The sequence below is a fragment of the Telmatherina bonti genome, assembly GCF_933228915.1.
Source record: "Telmatherina bonti genome assembly, chromosome: 3".
Lineage (NCBI taxonomy): Eukaryota > Metazoa > Chordata > Actinopteri > Atheriniformes > Telmatherinidae > Telmatherina > Telmatherina bonti.
This window is the reverse complement of record NC_136621.1, coordinates 27,651,212-27,662,769: the sequence shown is the minus strand read 5'-3', so window position 1 is coordinate 27,662,769 and position 11,558 is coordinate 27,651,212. Positions and strand designations below refer to the sequence as shown.

Sequence of the window (11,558 nt, the reverse complement as noted above, 5' to 3'; positions counted from 1 at the left end):
TCGGATGACTGTCGTGAATATGGGACCTGTAGTTTTTAAAAGTCAGATTTAATACGTCTCCACAATACAATCCGCCATTTCTAAAACTACAATTCCCATTTTCAGGAAGACCTCACATTTTCTATTAAACTCTACGTCATATCCGCTCGCAAGTGGCGGGACCTCTTCACATGGTGGAGAAAGATCGACTTGTTTACGGAGCTTGAAGACAGTTTATTAACACGACAAAGTTAACAATATCAATCAATTATGATGGCAACAAACGGGAAAGGCGCACTGTCTGTTGCTTCAAATTGTAGCTGTGAAAAGTCTCACATAGCTGCGGTGAACGGAGCAGCTTCGGGGACACCGGGTCACTCAAAGCTGCAGAACGGAGGAGCAGCACCGCCGCAGAGGTTTACCTTCAGCCCCGAACCCACCATGGAGGATATACGAAGAATGCAGGCCGAGTTCACGGACGAGCGGGACTGGAACAAGTTTCACCAGCCCCGCAACCTGCTTCTGGCCATGGTTGGGGAGGTGGGTGAGGTGGCTGAGCTCTTCCAGTGGCGGGGAGAGGTGGCGGAGGGTCTCCCGGACTGGAGCGAGTCGGAGCGGGAGCAGCTGGCACACGAACTGAGCGACGTCCTCATCTACCTGGTGGAGCTCGCAGAAAAGTGTCGCGTTGACCTTCCCCAGGCCGTACTCCGAAAAATGGCTCTGAACCGGCTGAAATATCCCGCAAGTAAAGTGCACGGGTCGGCCAAAAAGTACACGGAGTACAAAGACTGAGTGTGAAGAGTTGCTCATCAGTGGACGCTTGGTTGGGATTTGTGGAGCTTTTCACCTCCATCCGTTTATCTAAGGCTTAATACTGAATAATTTAGTTGACATGGATTTTCTGTTAACTTGCTACATAACCAAAAATGCAATGTTGTATTTTAAGTAAAAGTGTCAAAGTCCTGCAGATTGGAGGCAAGTTTTATGTCCAATATGTTTATCCAATATGTTGTTTTTGGTTGAGGTTGACTTTCAAAACCTGGTTCTTACTGTCTGATTGTATCACTGATCAATCTGATGTATAGTTAACTGGAAATGTTAGTGTTTGGTCGTCTTTGGAAACTGTCAAGAAGAGGAAAGTTCTCTCTGAGTCTTGAGGATTTTAAGTTATTAAGCATGGTTGTGGCGTAGAAGTTGCAGTGTGTATTGAAACTTTTAGGGGGGACCTGATCCAAATTGACATTGTAATTTCCTTAATCATATCTCCTGTGCTTTTTTTGTTTTTATTTCCTCTATTTTAAATTGTTTTTTCATATAAAAAAAATTATGCATGTTGCTTCTAGTAAAAGATTCTTTGAAGTGTCCACTTTGTATTTTTAAAACTGATTGTGATGGCATTTTTAAGCTCTTGCCTACTTACATGCAATTAGTCCAAACAGAGGAATTATTTTTAAGATTACTTTGAAACAAATTATTCTATGGCTTGATGCAGTTACAACTTAACTGTATTTAATAGTTTGCATTATTTTACCAGTTGAAGTTATCAGATTAAATTAAAACCATTTTGGCCATTACTTACTTTAAGCAGGAGACATTACACCCTGCTTTAAGGTTTTACAAAGGTTTGAAATGATAAATCTGGTCCTTAACAGATGTCAAAATTAGTTTAAAGCAGGGGTGTCAAACTCCAGTCCTCGAGGGCCGGTATCCGGAAGGTTTTTGTTGTTTCCCTCCACCAACACAGCTGATTCCAATCAAATGCATCCAGCAGCTTCTTGTCAACTTGTTTAAGTTTTGGTCAGATGTGTTGGAGCATGGAGACAACAAAAACCTTCAGGATACCGGCCCTCGAGGACTGGAGTTTGACACCTGTGGTTTAAAAGGAATAGTGATCTATCACATGGTGTACTGCAGGGGTGGCCAACTCGGCAGTCCTGCACATTTCCCTGCTCTAACACACCTGACAGACATCATCTTTTTATGTTGTTTTATTGGCAGTTGACAAACAGTAAAGAGATGCATTACCACCACCAACTGGTAAGGAGTGTGGGTCAGGACAGCAACTTTTCTTCCATATTCTCTTATTCCTATATCCCATTAATAACCCTAGATTTGATTAGAAAACTAATTTTGTGTGTCTGTCGCATCAAATTAAATTAACAGACTTATGCAGAGGTTGACAACAAACTGTACAAGGCCGCTAATTAACTATTGATTTGAGGTGTATTGCAACAGGGAAAACTCCCAACATTTGCGGGACTGCAGCTTAGGTGCAGGTTTGCAATTAAAAAAAAAAAAAAACCCTGAAAAGAGAACCTCTGGAATAATGTTGTCGATGGGTTTAAAGTGAAAATGCTCGGTCATAAATGTACAGCGCAATGTTTGGTGGAGTCCATGCAGCATTTGAGTACAAACCCCTTGTAACTGCTTTACATCCAAAATGATCTGAGTTTTCCTTCACTGATGTAACTGCAAACTACTGTATATAGAAGTATTTGTTAAATGTGAAGGCATTTACCTGACATAAAAAAACAGGACATTGTGAGCATATAAGCAAAAGAATTTCTGAGTAACCTTACCCCATACAAGGTGTAATATTGTGACGATTAAAAAGAGTGTAGCCTATAGAGCAGAGCTGAATGTGTGCATGAACTGTCCTAGGGCATGACTTCAATTACTGGTTCTCTGAAAATGGGGAAGTGTTATTTAGTACCATATACAGATGCATGTGTTGTTTTTCACCCAGGCGGAACATCCACCCCAGAAGGTTTTGGGATTCGGCATCTAGACCAAGGTGACTTAGCCGTATTGGAAAAACACTTATAAGTCGATAATGTGATTTTTTTTAGTTGAAGCCCTTCACCCCTTATTGGGCTAAGGACAACAGTTGTACACTTCATTCAATACAAAACTGCAAGTGAGTCTAGGAAATCATCAACCAAGAGGCTACATCCCAGCACTGAGATTGGTCTTCAGCATAAAAAAAAGATAGCACTGACCACTTATTACAATATAACCTGTAATTTTAGAAAAAAAAAAAAAGGTTTGTAAGTTTTACAGGCTTGTATGTCCTTCAAATACAATTACACTCTATTCTGTGGTGGACAATTGAAATTTCTATACAAGTCAATGTCTAATAAAGGGTTAACCACCTAATTGAAAGCAGCCATACATGAATCAATAGGTAAAAAGTGAAAAAATAAGTTCAATAGAATTTCCCTGCCAGCAAACATCTTGAATTTTAGAAAGACATGAAACAAAAAATCTGTAAGTGTGTGAGGGAGTTGGTGGGGCACTGAAGAGAAAACGTTTGATTTATCAATTTAATGTATTTCAAGACACAAACAATGCCCTCAGCTGGATATCCTGGTATTCACTCAGAAGCGTGAGTCATCCCCAACCTGTCAAGAACAGTCATGCATCACTGGGATGCTGCAGCATGCGAGCCAAGCCTTGCCTCAGACTTAACAGGTTTTTATGATGTGGTAGTGCAGTAGATGGGAAACAGTTTTCTGCTTTGAGAATGAACAAATTTCTGTCTTCTCTGCATGTGCCAAAAATCTTGGCTATGCAAACTCTTCTGCTTCCCACATATCTAGCAAGGGATTGTTCTGCTAGTAAAAGTGCGATGCTTAATGTGACAATTATTCATGCATGTTTTAGACTGCAGTGTAATGGGGTCCTTTCCAAATGAAGTTTCATATGACTCGGCTGAGTCACAGTGTGATTTAAGAGTTGTTTTTTTAAATTGCCAAAATGTTTACCTGCAGTGTTTTTTAATTCAATTTCTTTATTGTCATTGCACGACCACAATAATTTTTTTAGGGCTACGAAGGAGAGTTCCACCGACTAAGTACTACTAAGTCCACTAAGTACCACTATCTTACAGTAGACAAGCCTGAAGAACAGCATGCAGTGATGGCACTGTGTTATGTCTGGGAGGACCAGTCTAACAGCAACTTATAAAATCCAGATTTTCTGAGAAAGAGTTCATTATTTTTTACTGTAACATTTAACTAATATGAAGTGAGCAAAAGAACTGGTGACAGCTGAAATTATTCAAATGCAATTTTGTTTGTCTGAGCTTTTGGTCTGTTTTGGGATCCTCCATGGGAGATTATGTGCTCAGGAAACATGTTTCTTTAACCCTTAAATGTTTACACTGAGAAAATGCTTCTCTCCATTTTTCTTTTTGTTTCGCTAAAAATATTCATAATAAATGTTTTGTAGCAAATGGTTGAGATTAAGTTTATAATAACATAATGCCAGTGAATGGTAAAAAATTTAAAACAGTAAAACTAAAGGGTTAAAACAAACCCTTAGTTTGAGTTTTGCATTCTCAAAGAAATTGATAGATATTGGCTCAGGCAGGTTTATTTTCACAATTATTTAACAAAAATGGTAATGGTCATTGCAAATTTACCTTTGCACATCCTGCATGATCAGTAGCGCCTGAAGGAAAGAGCTTCTCAGTTCATGTTCGGATCATCTAAAGTGCAGGAAGTGTTAGCTGAGATTCTTCTTGAGCATTGCACTCTTTAGCTTCATGCTTTTGCTTTGGCAAGAAAAAAAACAACTTCAGATTGGATCTTTTATAGCCATCCACAGTGAGTTGTGGACCATTTTATTCCACAGTTCTGCTGAAGACCCCATCCTGTTTTCATCTGCAGTGCTTTACAGATGGCATGTTGTTTTGAAAACTTCCTAGCATCTAAGAGAATTCCTCCTTTTACATTTGACCACAACTCCACCACTTCACAGTTGATCAGTACGTGCTCCTGTGTGCCATTCCTTTGTTAGTGCACACCTGACATCTGATGAAAACTATCTCTTGAAGCTAGGGTAAAGAAATAGCTTTGAAACTCCACAAACACATCACAGTGTTTTAGTGTAATGACCTCAAGAATCACAGCAAACTGTATGTTTGAAGGCAGGGTTTATGGCACTGGACGTCTGCAAACCAAACTACGAAACAGATAGATTAATTGCACTTCTAAATATGTTGCATTTTGTTCACTTAAAAGTAAGTATTGTGAATTGGATTGAATATTTTTTTTATTGTTCTTTTTTTCCCCAAGTTTCTTTATGAAGAACCAGCTTTACGCAGCTTCAGATCCAAACAACTTGTCATAGTACCATAATACAATAGACCATGTTTACTCATTCTTTTGTCATACACTTGGTTATGAAAAGTGAAAATGTACATATTTTCAATACAAACAATTAAAAAAGGGAGGAAGATTCAGCTACACATAAAAATCTTTAGAAGTAAATTAATAAAAATACAATGAGTTAAAAAATGTCAAATATTGTCTCGCTAAGTGAGATAAATGAGAAAACCTCTAGCTGATTAACAGAAAGCTGCTTGTGTTGTTGTAAACAATCTAATGCAGTCATACAGGGTGGTGGTTGTATGTACTATATGTAGTATTTTTGACACTATATCACAGTAACCGCCAAAAACTGTAAACTGGTATTTAAATGATCAAAATATAATTTATGCTTTTAAACTTTGGGATGTGAGTTGAGGAGATAACTTTGGTGCCCTTGTGTCTTCATATTTTAAGAAGGAACAGATTTTCTTTATTCCGTGTTAAAAGATGGCACTGAGGGCATAATTATATTTAAGCTTCTTGACGAGTTCAACTCTTAAGATCTTCCTTTGCTTTGTAATGTTCAGGGAAACAGATAGGATCGGGCCTGTAGCTGCTTGTTGGAAGAAGGATGCTTCGTATTGTGTTTGTCAGGCTCTAACAGATAAGCTTTCAGAGAGACATTTATTTGAGTGAACGTATTTTTTGAAAAGCTTTCAGTTCTGTCTCTCTTTTCTTTATAGTTGGCCACTTCCTCCTCCTTGTGACAATCTACATCTCACACACACATGCACACACAGATACTCTTTTATCCTGTCATAGAGACAGCAGTGGGAGCTGTTAGATGTCACACAGAGGGGTTATCCAGTAGCAGGGGCTCACATCACATCCCACACACGCCTCCACACACAAAGACATCCAAATTAGACAGTTTTTTTTTTTTTTTTTTTTTTTTTTTTTTAAGTACTGCAAATTAATATAATTTCTTTCTTTCTGTGTGGTTCTGCTAGAGACAATCACATTCTAAATATTACAAATGGATCAGAGCTGAACATCAGCATCTTGGCAAAGTTCTTCCTTCTCATCCAGACCATACCACCTTGCCAATCTAGTGACATTACAAGTGTAATTTGCTGCTCGCAATTAAAGATAATGTTAGCCGCTTTGTGGTTTATAGTTTGTTCAGACTTTATTATCTGCTGGGAATTATTTGGTTATGAGCTTTTGCTTATCTCCTAACTATATTACTGAAATACTGTCACAGCGCTATCTCCCCATTTTATGCTTTTTAAAGTCAACATTCTGTGAAAGCTGTCATTTAGAAAATGGCTGATGGGGTTGGCTAATACATAAATTATCTTGTGATGTTTGAGAGATGATGCCATTTAGCATTTTTTTTCTTCATACAAATATTTAATCTGGAGACACTTGACATTTTAAATCAAACTTCTTGGCTTGCTCCTGGAATTTATATCTTAATTAGTCCAACAGAGCAGTTCCTATCGGCATGGCTGCGATGCTACACCCCTGCAGTTATCAAATGTTTTCACATATTTTAGTTACTGAATGGTAATTGTAACTCCACATGAAATATTATCAGTGATACAAATAAAAAAAACTCAGAACTGTTTTTGAGCTGTAACCATACGGTCTATGGCTGTAACAGATGTTGGTATAGTTACAGCTGTAACTGACATCTCTAAGTTTTTGGTTTTTTTTGCTGTACATGATTCAGATAAATCGCCTGTTATTTTATTCCCCTGATGATCAGAGGTGCCCTGACAGAGAGTGTCCATGCAGCAGCTGGCGCTCAGCCAGCTATGCATTCTGCCCATGTGGCTTGTCTAACCTTTCATAAGCCCTTCCTCTTCCTCTGAATCCACCTACAGGCTCCGACTCCCTTGTGGTAGAGTTTATCATTGTTACTCTGTCGTCTCTTGTGTGCTGAGCTTGATGTTTGCTTGCAGGGAGTGATTGAGTTCAGGTGCAGACACTTGATAAACTCAGCACTACCTTGTACCCTCTTAATAACACATCAGTGCGAGGTGAGGTGGATGGCTAAATTACCTTTCTCTTCCTTATCTGCAGTCGACTAGTGCATGATATTGATGTAATACATGGGTTTAATTGCTTTTTGGTTTTTCATTTCAATAATAACTTCTAGGGCTCTGTTGCTCTTAGGGTCCACGAGGGACTGCTTTACAGCCTTTTAATTTTTTATGGCCTATCTGGCCTATTTGAGTGGTTTATTGTTCTGTGGCTTATGTGTGCTTTAGCAAGTACACAAGTACAAGTAGCAAGTCAACTGTTAGGGAAAATAAAACAAAGAATAAAGGGAGGAGTCAGTATCCAGCTGTGCCATTTTGCAAATTTTAAGTCACTGTTTAGATGCATGTCTTTTATTGTGTAAAGCTTTCCATCCTTTTATGTTTTTAACCTGTCAAACAGTTCATTCTCCTGGGGACTGGACCTTACTGTTTGCCAGAAAGGAGTTTTTTCCAACAAAAAAAAGAGCAGCTAAAGTGTAATTTATCTGAATCAAACAATATTGGGACAGTTTGTAAACATGAAACGGATGGGCAAAATCTAATTTCAGTGAACGTCTGTAGACTGGGCAAAGAAAAACGATGTCCCCAATGTCCTTTTTAGTTCCAACAGATTTTATTGCAATTGTCAGCAGGGAAAAGTGCAGGATATTATCTGATGGCACTAAATAATTTTTCTGTTTCACAATTCTATGCATATAAATAAAGTTCCTTTCTATTTAAGTTAATTAAAAACTACACTCACTTTAAAATGATTTACGTAGGCTCACAAAGGGGAATATTGCTTAATCCTGCAGATTCACTGTAATTGTATCTGGTGCCAACAGTAAGCAATAGTTAATTCACACTGTGCAATTCTGTTTTGGGGAAGAAACGTAAAACAGAATGATACTTTCATGGAGTTATTTGAAATTTATGCACGATAGGGAAATGTGTTGTCAGATGGGTAGTTTTTCCCTTTAGAAATTATTTTAATGCACATTTTAAGGGAAAAATAAGACGATATTACAGTGGAGTATTTGTCATTGTGGGTTGTAATGACTGACAGGTTGTGAAGATAGATTGATTCCTTAGTTTTAAAATATAAACTGACTGTAAATTGCAGCACACTTTGACAGGTTTAGTGTTGATAATCATTTTCAAATAAATTTAAAATGACTTTAAAATGATTTAAAAATCCATTTTAACATGATTTTCTTGACTAAAGTAAGTATGCAATCTGGGATGGGTGCCTTTTGTGCATCAGAAAGATAGATTCCTTTGCATGGTGACATGAAAACTGCCAACTGTCAACAATTTAAACTATATATCAGAGCTGGTAATACCAGGCTCGTTTACAAAATATACGCGTATTATAGACTAATATTAGGATTAAGGAGCAGACATACGTTTCTCTGTGATTGTTCTCAAATGTTGTGATATTTGTTGGTTCATACATTTCAGCTTGAATGAGGTGACCAGATAGTCTACAATTGGAAATTTCTATTCTTGTTCTTGAGTTAGTTATAGAATTCCCAACGATCTCAGCAACGTAATGCTGTCCATCTACAGCGACCAAGATTCAGATATTTGTTTCTACTGGCAACCTTCCATGTTGTTCATGCCAAAAAGAAAGCTCAGCAGAATCTACTGTATGTATATTATATGATTACTAACAAAAGATTTAAAAATCAAACAAAAAACAAAGCAAAAACAACACAAACAAACAAAACCAGGAGTAAATAATACATGCTTAAACTAATGACATCCCTCTGAAACAGTTACAGCCCTACAGTTTCAAACATATTACTCTATCATGTCCAACCCTTGTAGTACCTGACAGTATAATCTGAAATATGTACTTAATTACATAAAACATACAGATGACAGATGTATGAAAAGTGTGGCTCATAGCAGGGGAAATCAAACATTGACAGAACAGGCACACACTCCACTTACATAATAATCACAAAGATCTGAGTGTAACAAAGCTGATATGTGACATGTAAGGGTGTGTCTTTTAGCTAAACTAGCTAAAGGGACAAAAAAAAGACTCGGGGAAAATACATACCCTTGTTGACTGAAATCAGAATGAAATCTTAAAAACTGTCCTATATGTGTTTTGCTTCAGCTGTCCTCTACAGTCATACAGCTCCAGTTGCTCCGGTGACATTTTTCACATAATTATGATAACAAAATGTAGAATCCATTGCTCATTGTTTCCATCATGTAACATGGCTCTAACTGAGAGACATATTGTGGAGAGCAAGCACATCTATTTTACTATTTCTAGTGAGAACAGGTTGAAACATTTGCAAATGATTTGCAAATCAACAACACTTTTGTGTGGAAAACATAAATTGTTGATTTATTTGTCGAGACATCGAGTCATCTTCTCCTTTTTGTGTATTTTAGTCTTTGAAAACATGTTTGTAAAAGCACATCTATTGTGTCCATTTTATTTTTCCAAAAATTTGCAACATTTCTTTGTCTCAGCATTTGATATATATATATATATTTTTATTTTCAGTTAAATAGAAGTTATAAATTATTTCATGAATCATTACGCCTTGTTTTATATTTAAAGAGAAATTCCAACGTTTTAGATTTTTTTTCAAGTTTTCTGATGCAAGAACTAATGGAAGAATTTAGTTTTTTTCGTCTGAAACTTTTTTTTTGTCAGAATTATTGCAGTGAAAAAGGTGTAAACTAGGAGGTACAACACAAGTATCAGTTTTTAGCAAAATTTTTACCATATTGTGATGCAGCTTAGAAATTGTGTATCCAACATGATACACACCACATAATAGGGTTAAAAAAAAAAAAAAGTGCAAAAGTGGTTCAAAAGTATTGTTCAGTGGTTGATCAACACAGTTAACAATGTAGGTGGGACCAAATGTTTAACTGAATCTTCATTTACTAATATATATATATATATATATATATATATATATATATATATATATGTACTGTATATGCTTGTCGAGAGATGACCACACTGCACCTATTAGTTGAATTCATCCAAAAGTCCCTTCTCCCAAATAATTAACTGTATTCCTCTAAAGTGATGTGATCCACTGGGATGATGGTCTTTTGTCCAAAACACTCACAGCTTCTGCCCATTTTTCTTTAATGTGTGGGGTAAAAATGCCTTGTGTATTTGAAGATTGGAAATATGATTGCATGCACTTTCAGAATAATTCATTTTTGTTGGATTGTCACTCAAGTCTCCAAAAGTTTACTCAAATGACTCATGTCGTAATATCTCTAAATATTTAGTTATATTGTAAATATTTAGATTCAAGATTCAAAGTGTTTTTTGTCCTCTGCACAGTAGGAAACAGAATTTCCTGTACAATGAAATTTCTTATTTTGCAGTCCACATTGAATGCCATAAATATTTTACATATAAAGAATAAACTAATTTCAGATGAAGAGCATACAAAAAGAGTCAACATAAAATATAAGCTATAAATACAGTAATCTATGGGCATAAATGTGCAGAGTGCTACATAACAATGCAATGCCAGAGGAGTGTTTGTGGAGTTAAGTTGAAGCAAACGGCGTTTATATTCATTGTAATGAAAGAATATGTCTTCCAGTGCAGCACAGGGGTTTGTTGATGTGTTAATAGCTTTTGGAAAACAGAGTAAGGAATACATTACAATATATGAGGCTAAGGCAATAAAGATTGGACTTGTTATTTGGATCAGTTTCCACTTTGTTTTGGTCTTTTTTTTTTTTTAAAGCTTTGCTGACAAGAAAAGAAGGCACTGAGAATTAGATGACTTTTATCAGGAAAACACAGTTAAATATCATTGTTTGAATCATCTCCTGTTTCCATAAACTGTCAGGTCAGATTTGGCTCGATATGCTTCTTTGATCTGCGGCTGGCCTTCCTCCATCTTCTATCACCCTATTCCGGATTTCCTTGCATTTCCCAATGCCAACATGCTCAGTTCAAGCTCTCCAGGAGGGACAGCGTGGGAGTGATCGACAGCTAGTTGTGACATCCCTAACCAGCTGCAGAGACAGATCAAAGTACGGCATTGTTGGAGTGAAATTGGACTTCAGCTGGCTGCGACAAGCTCACTGTGAGGAAAGTTTCGGTCCTGTCTGGTCTCATTTCAAGCTCAGCTTCTTGAATGATTCATCATCGTGCGAATGGAAATGATGTGGGAAAAGTTCAAATAAAGAGTGACAAATTCCTGGTTGAGATATTTCTTCCAGAGGGAGGAAAGAGGTGTTGTTATTCAAATGCAGAGCTTAAGCTTTTGAATGCTCAGTGCTGGCTGTTTCTGCTCTGAGTAGATTTCCCACTTTTTGCTCTTCAGGTTTCATTTCTCTGCGTGGTATGAATAAGAAATTAGCTCCAGACTTTTTTTCTTTTTTTTTTAAATTTCACTGCTTGTACTCGGTGGAAATCTCACAGCTCCACACTGTAACATGCTATCACTTTTAT

The 11,558-nt window shown here is 37.0% G+C and overlaps 1 protein-coding gene across 1 annotated transcript; it reads left to right on the top strand.

Annotated features, from left to right (window-relative positions):
• Positions 1-163: 163 nt before the first annotated feature.
• On the top strand, positions 164-771 carry dctpp1 (dCTP pyrophosphatase 1; the record flags this gene model as incomplete). Its single annotated transcript, XM_079264846.1, has 1 exon — positions 164-771. Exon 1 carries the CDS (start codon positions 250-252, stop codon positions 769-771), a length of 522 nt encoding a protein of 173 aa, XP_079120972.1. The 5' UTR covers positions 164-249.
• Positions 772-11,558: the final 10,787 nt, after the last annotated feature.